Genomic DNA, 17,233 nt, shown 5'->3' with positions numbered 1-17,233 from the left:
GCCTCAGCGGTGGCGTAGAGCCACAGTATCTGTGATGAGAAGGTGTTTTACAGTCTCTACATGACGTCCATCTGAATGATCTCTCTCAGTGAAATGCCAAAAAAAAAAAAATGTTCTGCAGCATTCTGTATGTTCTTCCAAACTCGCCCCGAAGCGGCTCTGAGGCTAATGCTAGCTAGAACCAGACGGCATCATTTAGTTTTTTCCTGTTTGTAAAGAACTCCCCGTCTTCACACCTCCTCTGTGAGCCTGATGCCAGAGTCTCTGTGAGGCTTTCAGATCCAGCACGATGAAACCCGTCGGGGTTCTCGTTGTGTGGCAGGTCATTTGTTCCCCTCTGGACGCTGAAGGGTTTTCCAGCTTAGCGTGAGCCGCTGGGACTGAACCGGGCCACACAGGCAGACTCACACCTGTTAAAACGCTCTGACCGTCCGGACCAGGCCTTCGCAGGTCATAAAGATTCCTCCAGGGTCGTAGCTGAGCCCAGGGCGGCAGCTTCTAGACCCTCAGATACTCTTTCAATATGTTTCACACTAATTTTAGGGACTGTCTGTTTTCCTGCGGTTAAAAATCCAAATCAAGGTGTTTTGTGGAAGGGAAACAGCTGGACGTGTCATCGGAGTTCCACAGGTTGGACACCAGAGGGCAGCATTGTGCTGCATTTACAACTCCACCTCAGTTTGACTCACTTTACACATCAACATTATTTCTGTTCCTTCACGAGACTAAAGCTCATTGGCCGGTTGGCCTTTCACCGTCAGCCTCGAGCTGCGGTCACTGATGTTTTCCTAGCCTGTATCAGAGGTGTTAAACACGAGGCCTGCTGGCCGAAACTGGGCCGCATGAGGCTCCAAACCTGGGTTTGTTGCCCGGTTTGTTTGGCCGGTCCGGCTGTGCTGCACGTGGCTCCTGATGGGAGAAACGGTCCGGAACTCCCTCAAACACCCCTGAAGTCCATGGAAAGCTGAAGAAGAGCTGAAGCAGGCGTGAGTGAAGGCGGGGTGCGACCTGGAAAGGCTGTCAGTCCAAACACAAAGAATCAGCCGCAAACCCTGGACCGGCCGTCCAGAAAGAGCCCGAAGCTGCCGGGACGTCCTCTCAGACTGCCGACAGTGGAGCCCAGCGTTTCACACACCATGCAGACTTTATTCACCAAATATGAAATAAAACCCTATCTATACTTGTGTCATGTGATGATCAGACAGTGCTGCAGATTTTATCAAACAAATATAATACCTGGAGATAAACCTGGCTCACAGCCAAACCATCCAGACTGCAGCTCATGGGCTGATTTCAGTTTTAATTGGCAGAAAGTTCTAAAAAATATAAAATATGCCTCAAATGAAATTTTACTGGATTATAGAGCTCGAAGACAATAAATGTAACCTCAACTTTCCAGGGTATAAAGTCATATGATGATGAACACAAACTGAAGTGTTTATAATCTTAATATCTTTCTAGCATGGCTTCGAATGAGATTCTCACCAAGAGAAGAAACAGCTGCTGTCTGAACAGTTTGTTGATGAGAAAAACACTCAGACACTCTGGTGTTCGTCCATTTCAGGTTCATGACAGATGAGAGTACTTTTATTGAGGTTTTTCTGAACAGTGGAGTGACTCATTTATTCAATGTGTCACAGGCGACTCGATATTTACAGGAAAACTACATGAAAGAACACAACGTCCACAAACACACGAGTACATAAACCAAGTGCTGTGCTGCAGTCCGACCACCAGGGGGCAGCGCAGAGCTGTCTGACCACCAGGGGGCAGAGCAGAGCTGTCCGACCACCAGGGGGCAGAACAGAGCTGTCTGACCGTCAGGGGGCAGAACAGAGCTGTCCAACCACCAGGGGGCAGAACAGAGCTGTCCAACCACCAGGGGGCAGCGCAGAGCTGTCCGACCACCAGGGGGCAGCGCAGAGCTGTCCGACCACCAGGGGGCAGCGCAGAGCTGTCCGACCACCAGGGGGCAGCGCAGAGCCGTTGGACATCACAGCATGTCAAATGTAGAATTCTTGGTCGTCGTCTTCGTCTTCGTCTTCGTCCTCGTCCTCCTCCACACCGTCCGACTGCTTCAGGGAAACGTCGCTTAAGGACGCCGCGGCGCTGGCGTTTGCCCTGGCGCTGTGAGGTCGTGACCCCGGCAGGGTGGAGGGGGTGCTCCGGACGGAGAAGTCGGTTTGAGTCCGGCCCAGTGTCGCCGACCTGAAGACCGTCTCTGGACCGACGGGGGGAAAGGGGGGCCCGACGTCTTCGGGCGGCGCCGATAACGGCCGGGAAGTCTGCGGCGCCCCGGACTTGATGTAGGCGGACACCACGGTCAGATCCACGCCGCCGCCCGAGGGCACCCTGTCCCCCGTGTCCACGTCCGTCTCCTCGGCTCCGATCAGAGCGTCCACGTTCAGCCGGAAGGGGGGGACCAGGGAGGAGCTCCGGTGAAGGGAGGGGCTCCCGTGGCGGGGGTGGGGCGAGGAGCAGGTGGAGCGGGAGCCGCCGGAGCCCAGGTTGGGCAGAGAGAAGATGGAGCCGGAGCGGCGGCTCCCCCACCGGGACCTCCAGCCGTCGGGGTGCAGAGGGTCCTCGGGCTCGTCCGGGTCCTCGCAGGCCAGGGGGAGCGAGCCGTGGGACGCCTGGCGTCGGGGGCGGGGCGCCGCCCGCGGCTGGTAGCGGCGGGTCTTGTGGGAGGAGGCGGTGCGGGTGGAGGTGGGCGGAGCCGAGGCGGACTCGGAGACGGCGGAGGAGACGAGCCAGGCGTCCTGGACGGGTCTGAAGTGGACGGACTGGACCTGAGCAGGAGCGAGGACAGGAAGTGTTTCCATTACTCACCGCTGACAGAAACCCGGGACGTGTAGTTTCATGTCGGGCCACTGGAGGGCGCTGATTTCTACTATGAAAACTCAAGTGCTGAGAAACAGTGAGAACACAGACCAGAACCAGGACCAGAACCAGGACCAGGACCAGAACCAGGACCAGCAGAATGCAACCTCCCTCCGTCCTGCCTCCGTCCTGCCTCCACCCTGCCTCCGCCCTCCAGTCCCATGGGACCTGAACGGGGGCGGCGCCTTTAGGATCATTAACCTCCATTTGACATGTGATTAGAGGTATATGAAATCCGTTTTACTTTTTCCCAAATTCCGTTTTTTCCGTTTTAATATTTCTGAATTTGGTATTTAACTTTTTATGCTCATTTTTACCATAGAAAAAGGTGTCTGGTAAGTGGAAATGAATAAATGTCCGCAATTTAAGAGGATATAACAGTCCATTTAATGTTTAAAGTCCTGCAACAAAGAAATACTTTTCAATTAGTCGCATGCGTCTTTGCGAGTCCAGTCCACGGTACGTTGACAGTATTTACAAAAAAGCTTTTCCCCTGAGGCATAAAAGTCCGTGTTCTGTTCTGCTCTGTATTTAGCGCTTAGCGTGGAGTTTCATAACTTTATTGAATGTGTGAGAGGGGAGGGAGCAGCTGGCTTGGACATCGTGTTGTTGCGTCGCGTCTCGTCGTGGCTGGAACGCGCGTTCACATTTGTTTTCAATTGTATTTTGACGCAAAATCGCGGAAAGCATTTGGCGTTGTGAACGCAGCTTTAGCATGTTAGCAGCGCTGTGGAAGTGACGTACACGTTGCAGAAGCTCGGGCGGTCCCCCCGGCATGTTTGCTTTGCACTATAAGGTTCCATTTTCTCCCGAAAACTGAATTTCGGACCAGATTAGGACGAATTCCGCAATATTCTGTGTTTTATTCCAATTCCGTTTTTATTGGTCATTTCCTCGATTCCGTCCGCAATTCCGTTAAGACGGATTTCATATGGCTCTACATGTGATCCAGCGCTGGTCACATGACTCCTGGCAGCAAAGAGGAGCTCCTGAGCTCCGAAGGCCCCCAGGCATCCCGCACGGCGGCCGCAGCAGCTGGAGAACCAGGAGAACCAGGAGAACCAGGAGAGCCATCGCTGATGCAGACCCGCCTCTGGACCAGATCCTCAGCTCGGACCTGCCGTCCAGCAGAAGAGGTTTTGGGTCCCTGTTTCTGCAGTTCCAGACGCCGGCCCGTCCTGCTGATGGCTTCTCCATGTTCCTGCTGTCATGGCGTCCAGGCGGGACCTGGACCAAGACCAGTACCTGGACCTGGACCAGGACTTTCCACACAGCTGAATCCGGAGCGCAGGGAAGGAGGGGGAGCTCGGAGGTTTCCACATGTTCGCCTTCAGCAACAATAAATGTCACAAAGCTTGGGAACTGAAGACGAGCTGAACTGGACGATTCGTCATCCTCCTCTGGACGCAGGAGACGTGAGTCCAGGAAGTCCTGGAGTCTGTCTGAGCTATAAATAGACTGACGGCTGAGGTCCAGCAGCGAGGCGCAGCGTCTGCAGCTGAGGAGCTGAAACAGACGCTGGTTCATCACTGGAGGATTTGGGGAACCGTCCAGGAGGCATAAACACCAGCGGCGGCGTCCAAACGACCCTGATCCGGTTCAGACCAGCAGGTCCAAACGACCCTGATCCGGTTCAGACCAGCAGGTCCAAACGACCGAGATCCGGTTCAGACCAGCAGGTCTCTGGATGCAAGCCCACTCTCCATCCATCAATCCCACACTGCCTGCTGGGGGGTGGGGGGTGGGGCCAGTCCCACATGACCGAGGGCAGAGCCAGGGGACACCCCACCCGAGGGACAGTCCACCTGAGGGACACCCTGAGGGACACCCCACACACACAGTCACACTCATGGGCTGTTTTGATCATTACCTCAAAATGTATGTTTTTGGACGACATGATGTTCTCCTTGTCACGCACAGGGAGAACATGTAAACTCTGAATGCAGAGGATTCCTTTCAGTGTTAGATTATAGAGACCTTGCTCAGGGGCCACAGCGGTGACCTCTGGTGATCGAACCAGTGAACTCCGAATCAAAAGCTCACCTCGCAAGCCACATCCACTGGCTTCAAACTGGTTTTAATCTAGTTTTAAACCAGTCTTAATGTGGTTTTCAGCCAGTCTTAAAGGGCAGGACCTCAGGGGAAGAGGAAGCAGAGGAACAGGGTTCTACTGGAACTGGTTCCAGTAGAAGGAACGTTTTCTGTTCCCCCTCTACATGAGGACCAATCAGCTTGTAGGAAGCAGGAGACGTTCATCTGCCTTTGCTCACTGTATGGATTTTTTTAGTCTTATTAGTTGTGTTTTATAGTTTTATTTCATTTTATTTCAACCAACTCCTCATGCGTAGCACTTTGTTATAATCAGGATTCTCCATCTTTCCTTCACTGTAAATCAGGAAGTATTTGGATCATCGGACCACCACAGGAAGGACAGAAGCAGGAAGTGAAGCTTTTCCTGTTTTCAAAGCCTGAAAACACCAGAAGCTGCTGAAAGAGTGGAAACACCGAGCGTCTGCTCAGAGCCGTGACCGCCTGCGCCAGCTAACGGGTTGTGACAGGACGACAACATGCTAGGCCGTTAGCCGGGTCCCGCCGCAGCAGCAGGGGGTGCTGGGTAATGAGGTTGTTGACGGGGTGAGGATCCCACCCTGACAGAGCCTCAAAGATCTAGAGATCCGAGGATCAGCCAGGTCAGCCGGAGATCTGACCTCTGCAAACACCACGAGCGGCGGCTAATCCTTCGCCACAGCGCTCCTCTCAGGCAGGAGAGCATGATGGTCTGTTCGCGCCGGGACTCAGCGGTTCACCGCCGGACGACGGTTTCACAAACCGATTCAAACCAAACCAACAGGACCTTCAGGAGAAGACAAACTGGTCCCTGTTTGAGCTGCTCAGTCACTGTCCTCATTTCAAACACAAAATCATCCAGTTAAGAGCAAACTAATCAGGCGAACTGATGATTCGCCTGATTAATCCCGGCCGGGCTGTCAGCGGCGTTCAGGGTCTTCTGACCCTTCGCTCCGTCAGGTCCAGGTGGAGTCCAGGTCCCACTGAGCCCGGTGCATATGGCCTATTGTCAGGCCAGATTAGCCTTTTGTTTCAATCCCGGTAATGGACTGCGGCTTAATCGGCTTGAACTTTGAGAAACTCCTTATCGCCCAGCGCCGGGACACATGAAACCGATACCCTTCTGACAACGGCGGCTCTGTGCCGGCCGTCACCGGAGTGTGTTAACCCGCTCACACACACACCAGCCTCTCCAGCAGCACCAGGGTTCTGGAGCCTGCAGTCCGACCTGGATAAATATCTGGACTTTCCCAGCAAGGAGCTGATGGACTGAAGCAGGGGTGGGTGGGGAACCCTGGTCCTGGAGGGCCGCAAACCTGCATGTTTTCCATGTCTCCCTGCTTCAACACACCTGAATCGAATCAAGATTCAGGGCCAAGTCCAGCAGAAAGCCTGATAACGAGCGTCATTGCAATCAGCTGTGTTGAAGCAGGGAGACATGGAAAACATGCAGGTTTGCGGCCCTCCAGGACCAGGGTTCCCCACCCCTGGACTGAAGGGTGAAGAGGCTGCAGCGTCAAGGCCCTTCACCGTGATACTGATCGGATCTTGTTTGTGTGATCACAAAGTAATGCAAGTTCTGACTCAAACGATGGTACCAGTTAAACTATGATCTGTGTTCCTGCGAATGCTAACAGCATGCTAACAGCGTGCTAACAGCATTCACCTCAACAGTTACTGTTCACACAGGAAGCTGGTGTGGAATGACGAAAGCTTATCCTTTAACAAATATCTTTTTTTTTTTTTTTTGGTGGCACAAGGAACAACAAGTGTATGCCAACAGGCTGCAGTAGAGACCAAACCTGCCTTTCAATTTACATGACTGATGCAACTTCTCTGAAACGCTGTTGCTGCACATGCTCACCGCGGAAACCAGAGGATCATCTGCTCATGCAGGAGCAAATAGAAAATACCAACAACGACTTCCTCCAGAGTGTCATGAATCCCAGCCCAGATCCTCCTGGTCCTGGTCCTGGTTCCAGTCCAGGCTCTCCCGGACTTGGTAGTTTTAGAGCTGACAGTCACCGTAACAACACATCCTGGTGTTCTGTCTGTATGAGTGTCTGAGTTCTCCATTTTTATTGTTGTGGTGTAATGTTCTCCGTGTTCTCCGCCCTCGTGTGGTTTCATTACAAACGGCGCCATCTGGTGGCCTGGCCTGCTATCTCCATTGTTTTCGGTGTTGTTTCGTTGCAAACAGACATTGTTTCACTCTGTATGAGACCAAAGAGCATGATCAGACGCTGAGCGAGGCCAGCAGGGGGCGTACTTACTGCCACAGCGCCATGCTACAGAAACCTGTGTAATGCAGGCGGCGCATGCTAATGCTAACAGGTGGTGCATCGTGCAAACCTGAAGCAGTGACGCTGGACAGGCGACAGACAGGAAGTGACCTGACCTGATCTCCAGCACGCAGGGTCCCTGACTGACAGGTCGAAGCGTTTCATCGCGCCTTTATTCTGAAAGGACGGCGCTCCCTTACCTGCAGCAGGAGCTTGTTGCCGTCGCAGTCCTCCGTCTGCCAGCGCAGCTCGCTGATGGGGCTGCAGGGGCGCGGCAGCAGGGGCACCAGCTCGCCCACGTCGCGGACCCGGACCTCCATGACGGCGGACTCCAGCGCGGCGGGACTCCGCCCCCGCGGCAGCCTCTTGAAGGACAGCTGGACCTCCATGTCGGGGTTGGAGTACACCACGAAGAAGCAGAAGTCCTCCTTCTTCTGCGCCAGCCGGCGCCGCAGCAGCAGCCTGTACAGCCGCACCATGTCCGGGTAGGCCTCGTGGCGGCAGTACACCGTGAACCGGACCACCTCCTTGCCGTAGTGGACCTGCCTCACGGCCCAGAGCGGCGTGCCGGGCGCCAGGGTGAAGAAGTCCTGGCTGCACGGCGTCAGGGGAAGCATCCGCCGGCCGTTGCTGACCTTCTCGGTGTGGTGGTAGCGCCAGGGCGGCTCCCGCAGGGTCCGGCGCAGCGTCGCGATCTGCTCCTCGCCGCCGGACGCCTCCTGGAGGAAGAGGATGACCGCCAGCGCCGGCTGGCAGGCCGCCGCCGGGCCGCCGTTCTGGAGGCGCCCGGGCCGGGCCGGCCGGTAGACGGAGGCTCGTTCGGAGACCCTGAAGAGCTGCAGGTCGGGGTGAACCCAGGACAGCACGGCGTCGGCGGCCCGCTGCAGGACCCGGGCCTGGCCGGGGTCGGCCAGCAGGTGGACGCTGACCAGGAAGGGGTCCTGGAGCTCGCCCATGGAGAGCTCACCTCCACCGGCACCCGGGAAGACCAGGGGGAGGGGGGGAGGGAGAGAGAAGAGAGAACGTTACTGTCAGGGACGGGGTCAGAGGTCGACAGGTCAAGCCACACCCCCTCACACAGCTCTGGAAACAGCAGGAAACCAACCAGGCAGACATTTATTCAGCTTCTCACAGTTTCATGATTGTTTTCCTTTTCTAGACTCGTCTTGATTTAAATCAGAGGAATCAAACACGTCGGGCCTCATGCAGCTCGACGCCATCGTGAGTCTGTCAGGCTGCTCAAATAACCTTTGACCTCTGAGGTTTTACTTTACTTGAAGAAAAATGTCTATTTTTGAATAAACTCACAATGATTGCAGAAGACCATTCCAACATGAAGCCAACATTAAACCTTCTGGTGCGGAATGTCAAAAATGAAACTTCTTCATAATTTGCCTGGTGGCTCAGCGGCCAGATTGGAGCCTCTTGCAGGCCAGATTCAGCCCCCAGGCCTTACGTTTGACAGCCCTGCTGTGTGGGGTTACAGTGCTGGGTTTGGCCGTGACGGAGGTCACAGGTCATCCATCGGCTCTGCAGCCGGACGTGTTGTTGGTAGTCGTTTGTTTTCCATTATTTCCTCTCTTCCTTCTTCCCACACAGAACTCCCGTCTGCCTCCAGTGTGGATGTCTGCTCCCCCCCCCCCCCCCGTTGGGGAGCAGGACTGCTCTGCGGAGCCTCATTAGTGCCATTAGGAGTCATTAAGCCTGGAGGAATGTTCTGGACCTCAGCAAGGGGGGTGCATTCAGGTGCAGCCTCCCCCGGACCCCTGACCTGGAAAACCCCCGCACCGTGACGCAGGTGAAGCCACAACGCTCCACCTTTACGTGGCGCGACACGCCGCCTCCTGTCGTCTCCGTGTTCGCCGCTTCTTTCTTCTCCACTTCGACGTTCTCTGTCGGACTCCTCGGAGGACTGGAACCATTTCGTTTGTACTTTCGGGGAGAGGCCGCTCAGCCTGCTGGTCCCTGGCACCGACCGCCGTTTGGCCGATGCCAGAGTCCCTCCATGAAACCGAGAGGCCCGACGGGGCCGAGCCTCTCGGGTCCCGCTGGCCTTCGCAGAAAGGACACTTCCTACTGGACGTTTCCCAAATGCTGAGTTCAGGTTACAAAGAAACACTGTTAGAAAGAGTCTGCTGTTGGAGGACAGGACCGCTTCAGGAAAGCAACGAGGCAAAGACAGTAGGAGACGTGCAGAAAACAGGGAGGAAACCCTGGAACCCGCTGAGCTGAAGCATTTCAAACACGCGATTCCTTCCGTCTGACGAGGTGGTGCTGGACGCCACGGCGGCGAAGGCCTTTCGCCTGAAAACGCTTCATTTTCACTTTTCATTTTAGAAATGGCAATGTTTTCAAAATCGCCTCTGTTTCCATGGAAACGGCAGAGAAAATGCTGCAGTGAGCATGGCGGGCCACGAGGTGGCGCCGTTTCTGTGAGGAACCCCAGCCAGACGGTAGCGGTCAGCCTGATCCCATTAGCCTCCAAACAAAGGGATGAGCTCCATCTGGAAGAGTGTTTACTGACAGCACTGCCGCCGCACACCGTCTGTTTCAGTACAGAAACACCAACAGCGCCCACTAGCGGCCCAACGTGCCCGCGGCATCGATCTCGGCATTTCTGCGCTTCTGGAAACACAGACGATGCATTTTCTCCTGAGATGTGGAGGAAATGGGGCCTGACAGGTTATCTGGTATTAAAATCCAATCTTGCGTTTGTTCATTTTGCAGGAATTCAGCAGAAAGGGGCTGATTCCTGAAGCAGAGCTAATCCTCAGGAGGTCACGGTGCTGCAGGTGATGCAGGGTTACGGCAGGGAAGCTGAAGTGCTCACATGCACCTGTCAGTCCTCAAACGAGTCAAACTCCACTCCGTGCCTCAGCGCTCTGCTCCGCCGCCGAGGGCCAATGGGGAGCCGGCGCCGAGCGGATGAGGTCGGGATTAAATCACCCCGATGCTGTGCAGGGAATGGAGGCGGTGTGTGTGTGTGTGTGTGTGTGTGGGTGTGTGTGCAAAGCTCTGGAGGAGTGTGTCTCTAAGCTCTTAATCCACTTGAGTCTTCAAGTTAAAACTGATGTTCTGACTCGGCCGACTCGTGTTCGAGCGTCTCTGTCTGTTACGCCTCGGCCCGGAGCGGCGGCGTTAACCGGCAACATGTGAGCGAGAGAGCAGCACGCCTCCAGCGGCCTCCAACATCTGAGAGTGATTAACTGTGTGTGTGTGTGTGTGTGTGTGTGTGTGTGTGTGTGTGTGTGTGTGTGTGTGTGTGTGTGTGTGTGTTCGCTTGCCCTCGCTGTAGGTCAAAACAACCGAGGGAGGAAATTGGAGACGGGGCCTCTTTCTGTCGTCTAGTAAAAGAAAAAACGACGCAGCGTCTGACTGACTGAACGCTGCTGCAGAGATGAAGCCTGAACGGGGAAGTTAGAGGAAGTCAGAGGAAGGTAGAGGAAGTCAGAGGAAGGTAGAGGAAGTCAGAGGAAGTCAGAGGAAGGTAGAGGAAGTCAGAGGAAGGTAGAGGAAGTCAGAGGAAGGTAGAGGAAGTCAGAGGAAGTCAGAGGAAGGTAGAGGAAGTCAGAGGAAGGTAGAGGAAGTCAGAGGAAGTCAGAGGAAGGTAGAGGAAGTCAGAGGAAGGTAGAGGAAGTCAGAGGAAGTCAGAGGAAGTCAGAGGAAGTCAGAGGAAGGTAGAGGAAGTCAGAGGAAGGTAGAGGAAGTCAGAGGAAGTCAGAGGAAGGTAGAGGAAGTCAGAGGAAGGTAGAGGAAGTCAGAGGAAGGTAGAGGAAGTCAGAGGAAGGTAGAGGAAGTCAGAGGAAGGTAGAGGAAGTCAGAGGAAGTCAGAGGAAGGTAGAGGAAGTCAGAGGAAGGTAGAGGAAGTCAGAGGAAGTCAGAGGAAGGTAGAGGAAGTCAGAGGAAGGTAGAGGAAGTCAGAGGAAGTTAGAGGAAGTCAGAGGAAGTCAGAGGAAGGTAGAGGAAGTCAGAGGAAGTCAGAGGAAGTCAGAGGAAGGTAGAGGAAGTCAGAGGAAGGTAGAGGAAGTCAGAGGAAGTCAGAGGAAGTCAGAGGAAGTCAGAGGAAGGTAGAGGAAGTCAGAGGAAGGTAGAGGAAGTCAGAGGAAGGTAGAGGAAGTCAGAGGAAGTCAGAGGAAGGTAGAGGAAGTCAGAGGAAGGTAGAGGAAGTCAGAGGAAGGTAGAGGAAGTCAGAGGAAGTCAGAGGAAGTCAGAGGAAGTCAGAGGAAGTGAGCTCCTGCTCGGTGAACGCCTCCCCGGCTCAGACCGTCTCTGGTCTCCATCCTCAGAAGTCTCGCATGACGCTGACGTGTTGCTCTTACATTCATCCGTTCTGTGCCGCTGAGCAAGGCGCTCGGCCTCCACTGCAGCGTCTTGCTCAAGGACACCCTGGCACAAACACTGACCGGAGCTCAAACCGACAACCTCAGGATTAGAAGCTGCAGCTGAGCTCAACGTGCCGATCGATCCCGCCAACAACAGACCACACGAAGCGCTCTTCCTGGCTCTGTCCTCCTCCCCTCCTTCTTCGACAGTATTCGTGTCTGTTTTTGTTCCATCTGCAGCGCTGAAGCCAACAGCTGATGCAGGACCCGTTTCACAGCCTGATGTTTACCACGCAGAAGCCTGCTTCTTCTCAGCGGCAGTTTTCTATCAAACAGCACTCAGTCTGAACTCGGCAGCTCCACACCGACGGCCAGTCGGCCACAACATTAAAGCTGCATCAATTCCAGGCGAGAAAGCTGTGAGATGCTGTTGTGAGGTTTCATTTTCCGAGATGAAAAAAATGCCTAAAACGGCCTCAGTATGACTTCAAACACCACAGACCAGGGTTCAGGGGTCAGGGGTCAGGGGTCAGCCCAGCCGTAGAGCAGGACCAGTAACCTTCAACTGAAACGGTAAAGTCTTTCTTTGCTGTGGAGCAGAGCGCACGTGATGAAAATGTCTATATTTTCACAAAACCAAAGGAATCAGATCAGCAACAGTCGTCAACTGAGAATAACGGTGTGTCTAAAGTACGTTTATTGAAATTAAATTCTGGCTAACCCGGAGGTGGGAGTTGAAAGCCATGCTGACAGAGGGTTCCGCCAGACGTTCCCAACAGACCCTCACAACACGTTTGGGTCTGCCAAGTCTGTCCGGTTTCCTCCTCCGCCAGCGAATCCAACTCACCACCAGGTGGTGATCGGTCGACAGCTCTGCCCCTCTCTTCACCCGAGTGTCCAAAACACGCGGCCGGAGGTCAGATGACACGACAACAAAGTCGATCATCGACCTCCGACCTAGGGTGTCCTGGTGCCAAGTGCACTTATGGACCCCCCTGTGCTCGAACATGGTGTTCGTTATGGACAAACTGTGATGAGCACATAAGTCCAACAACAGAACACCACTCGGGTTCAGGTCAGGGAGGCCGTGCGTCCAATCACCCCCTTCCAGGTCTCACTGTCGCTGCCCACGTGGGCGTTGAAGTCCCCCAGTAGAACAATGGAGTCCCCAGTCGGAGCACCGGCCGGGCTCAGCCCGAATGGACGACGTGGGCCTGACCTCCGGTGGGCTCACCACCCACCGAGGGAACCGTAGGGGCCGGGTGCAGTGTGGATTGGGTGGCAGCCGACGGCAGGGTGCCCGGCGATTCGATCCCCGGACACAGAGACTGGCTCTAGGGACATGGAATGTCACCTCGTTGGCGGGGAAGGAGCCCGAGCTTTTGAGGGAGGTTGAGAGGTACCGGCTAGATATAGTCGGGCTCACCTCCACACATAGCCTGGGCTCTGGAACCCAACCTCTGGAGAAGGGCTGGACTCTCCACTGCTCTGGCGTTGCCCGCGGTGAGAGGCGGCGGGCTGGTGTGGGTTTGCTTATAGCCCCACAGCTCAGCCGCCATGTGTTGGAGTTCACCCCAGTGAACGAGAGGGTCGCATCCCTGGTCCTCCGGGTCGGGGACAGGTGCCTCACTGTGGTCTCGGCTTACAAGCCGAACAGCAGTGCAGAGTACCCGGCCTTCTTGGAGTGCCTGGGAGGGGTAAACCAGGTCTACATGTTGAAAATCCAGAGCTCTGCAGCAGCGGTCCACTCGGTCTACATCCACTGCCAGGTTCTCATGATGAACACACTCTTCAGGAACCACAGCAGAGACGACGGCCTCCACGTTTATGCTTTTTCAACAAGCAACTGCCTTTTCCTTTGGTCTACTAGGTTCACATCTGCAGCTGCGTCCAGCTGTTTGCTGTTCACCATCTGCTGGAACCGACCGCCTCTCGGCGCCGCGCACGTCTTCAGCAGGAGACGGTTCGCTCTGATCGACGCCCCGGCTCTTCTCAGGGCTTCTTCAGTCCTGGTTTTTCCACCGTTTTGTTTTGCTTGCAGTAAAGTGTGAATGTTGGATATCGAGACTCCGTCTCGGGTTCCTTTTCATCTCCCATCCAACGTTCTCCGTTTGGAGGAGAGCCTTGGTAGCCTTGCTGTACTTTCCATAACGCAGCATCTGCTGAGGATTCATGTCCACGGCGTCTTTAATGCTGAACTCCGCCCTCACAGCAGAGTGTGAGTCTATTTGCTGTTACAGTTGTTACAGAAGCCTTTCTTCATCTCACATGGGGGCAGGGTCAGAGGTCATCAGGGTTTAGTGAGGGAGTGTGATTAAGTGTTTGTGGGAAGGACTGAGCCCCCGAAGCCTCTTTACCCTGAACGGTGTGCTGGGAGGTGTTGCTCACAGCAGCTGCAGGACTGCAGGACTCCGCCCAGGTTCTCCGACACGTCGACCCTTCAGACCAAACAGAACCCTGAACCTCCACTGCATTCTGGGAGGCCGTTCACCCGGCAGTGGAGCTCAGAGCCACTGGAACCGCCGCAACACCGTCTCCATGGAAACAGAGGGAAGCCGCTACCGTGCATGTGCACCACAGCGGCGGGAAAACAGTCCTTCAGCCCGAGTAGATGGACAGCATGGTGGATCAACAGGATCCTGTCTGATAACAGCATGGTGGATCAACAGGATCCGTCTGATAACAACATGGTGGATCAACACAGGATCCGTCTGATAACAACATGGTGGATCAACACAGGATCCGTCTGATAACAGCATGGTGGATCAACACAGGATCCGTCTGATAACAGCATGGTGGATCAACACAGGATCCGTCTGATAACAGCATGGTGGATCAACACAGGATCCGTCTGATAACAACATGGTGGATCAACACAGGATCCGTCTGATAACAGCATGGTGGATCAACACAGGATCCATCTGATAACAACATGGTGGATCAACACAGGATCCGTCTGATAACAACATGGTGGATCAACACAGAATCCGTCTGATAACAACATGGTGGATCAACACAGAATCCGTCTGATAACAGCATGGTGGATCAACACAGGACCCAACGCTTTACACTTTTCCTTTGGTAAAGAGAAAAGCCTCTGAATCGTCTCCGAGTCGTCCTCGTCTCCCTCTATGCAGACGACAGCAGACCGTTGGACAGACGCCTCTCAGGGACCCGTCGGTCTCGGCTGACAGATTCAGTGAAACGAAGCTCGTCCCGCCGCTCAGGAGCCTCCTGAACATCAAACAGCCTCTCGAGATGAGCCGGAGCATTTCATCCTCAGCCCAGGACTGATCTGTGAATCAAACACCTCGTCTTTCCTCTCTTGTGCCACAGAGCGGCTTGATGCCCAGACGGTGCCTCAGCCTCACATTCCTTCATTAATACTGCCACACACACTTTACACACACTTTAATCTCAGCCAGTCCCACATTTAACGTTTTGGAAAGGTTCCTGAAACACCAAATGTGAGCTAATCTGCTGTGGTCCAGAACAAATTCTCTGTTTTCTCCAGTAACATTTACCATGCACACTCGTCTCGCATGTCAGAGAAACTCAAGAAGTCTTTTTATTTCTTCTTTTTGAACAAAATCAAAGTAATTTATGATGAATTGAAGAAATGGAGCCACCTACAGAGAAGACAGGGCAAAACGTATTAACTAACATGATGTTGGTTTTGGCTGTTCTGGGTGCTGTTCCTGTGATTTACTGGCAGGAAGACGAGCGTGGAGGAGGCAGGCCTTTGGTTCCACCGCCGCTCCGATTCCCTCTCCGGGACGGAGCCGAGCCGAGGAGGCGGTGGTCAAACCGAGACGCTCCGGAGAGACACGGAGTCTGAGTTCCTGTAGGCTGAACGCCGCATTACCAGCAGGATGCCTACAAGTCAGTCTCTGAGGGCTTTATGACCGGAGTGACCCCGGGTCAAAGGTCAGCGGGTTAGGACCACCTGTAAAAACATGAACAAGGTTTGGACCCTGAAGCTAATATACCTGAGAGACTGAGACTAATGCTGCGCCTCCCTCCTCCACTAAACCAACACACACACACACACACACACACACACACACACACACACACACACACACACACAAACACACACACACACACACACACACACACACACACGGTGCTCCACAGAGAGTCCTGGTGTCTGCAGTGCTTTCAGCCGAAGCGCCTCATAGAGAGAAATTCTCCGAATCACTTTATGAAAACTAAGACAGGAACTTTGAAGCGGTTTTGTCCTCTGAATCCAAAACTCGATCTGCACGGCAAAGTCCTGACACTGAGACAAAGAGAGGATCAAAGAGAATCAGAAATAGCGTGATCATGAACTCATTAAGTTTACGGCACCAGTTCGGTTGAGACGGAGCAACAAGAGCCTGGAAATCCAGAGAGAACGGCGACATGCCGGACCTTCAGGAGCCCACTGACCCCTCCACCCTCACAACACACTGATAATCTGAGTCAGTATTCAGACTTCACAGGTTTTTATCACTCCTGCATCAGAAAGAGGAACCAATAAGTGATCAGCAGTGACCTGACTGGGTTTTGAACAACAACCGTTCAGAAAGTCTGCGGTTCATCCAGCCACCGGGAAAAGACAGCTAATTGAACTTTCTCTGAATATATAAGGAAGCAGGAACTCCTCCTCCAGAATCACTTCAGCTTCATTAAAAGGTGTCTTTACAGGAACAGACGTTCTCACGCTGTCCTGCTGTCCTGCCTCTCAGGCCGGATGACCTTCAGATTGGAGCAGACTGACCAGATGACCTCACTGGCAAAACGTGAAGAATTTACAAGTTCAGGAGAGGTTGGTTCAGGCCAGGAAACCAGATCCGGTTTCCACCTGGAGGGTTTCAGTCTGGCGGCGGCGTCTCCTGCAGAAGAGCCTCCAGGATTCCCTCCAGCGCTGCCGATCCTCCTCCGGTCCCAGCCAGACCTCAGAGTCTGAGGGTCCGACCACACCACGACGGGGTTCAGAGTCTCTGAAAACACTCAGGCTCCATCTCCATGAGGGCGGAGGAAGACCTGCTGCTGGTCTCCAGCGCCACCTCTTCTGCACACGCTCAGTAGAACCACAAGAACACCTTCCTCCAGAGCGTCACCACTCCAGTCCACATTCTCCCAGTCCTGGTCCCGGTCCTGATCCCAGGCCTGGTCCCGGTGGTCTACTCTAATGAAGTGACTCTTCTGGTCCTGGGCCGCTGGGCTGGAGGCTTCTGGGGTTCAGGGAGGCGTCCTGCTCTGATTCATTCTGACGTGTGAAACAACGTTTGTTCACTTCGGCCCCCCCACAGACCCACAGACCTCAGGTTGGAAACCATGTTGTGAAGCTGCTGACGGAGCTTCTGTCGGTTCCTGCTTTGACAATACTGGTCAGAAGCTCATCTGATAGGGCGGCGGCAGGAAACGAGGCGGGAAGACCAGGCAGACACTGGACTGAGAGTGTGTGTGTGTGTGTGTGTGTGTGTGTGTGTGTGTGTGTGTGTGTGTGTGTGTGTGTGTGTGCTTCCTGGCTGGCGGTGCAGAGATCAGATTAATGGGCTAATATTGGATATAATCCTTCTATTGTGAAAAGCTGGAGACCTGGAAAGCAGGCCCGGAGGGGTCACGACCTCTGCAGATCTTCACAATCAAAACACAAAACTGCACACACACACCGTAAAAAACCCAATTACCAAA

At 54.2% G+C, this 17,233-nt stretch overlaps 1 protein-coding gene across 1 annotated transcript in view; it reads right to left on the bottom strand.

Moving 5' to 3' along the window:
• Positions 1-1,651: 1,651 nt before the first annotated feature.
• The window catches only part of fam124a (family with sequence similarity 124 member A), a 35,756-nt gene continuing 20,174 nt past the window's right edge, over positions 1,652-17,233 (bottom strand). The window contains exons 4-5 of the mRNA XM_030112124.1: positions 7,430-8,196; positions 1,652-2,789 (exon numbers count right to left, since the gene is read on the bottom strand). Coding sequence (XP_029967984.1) covers positions 2,004-2,789; positions 7,430-8,196 — 1,553 coding nt within the window. The 3' untranslated portion in view covers positions 1,652-2,003. The remainder of the gene's footprint in view (positions 2,790-7,429; positions 8,197-17,233) is intronic.

This window comes from Salarias fasciatus, chromosome 16 (assembly GCF_902148845.1).
Source record: "Salarias fasciatus chromosome 16, fSalaFa1.1, whole genome shotgun sequence".
NCBI classification, from domain to species: Eukaryota; Metazoa; Chordata; class Actinopteri; order Blenniiformes; family Blenniidae; genus Salarias; species Salarias fasciatus.
The sequence above is the reverse complement of the archived record's forward strand: the minus strand, read 5'-3'. Positions and strand labels throughout refer to the sequence as shown.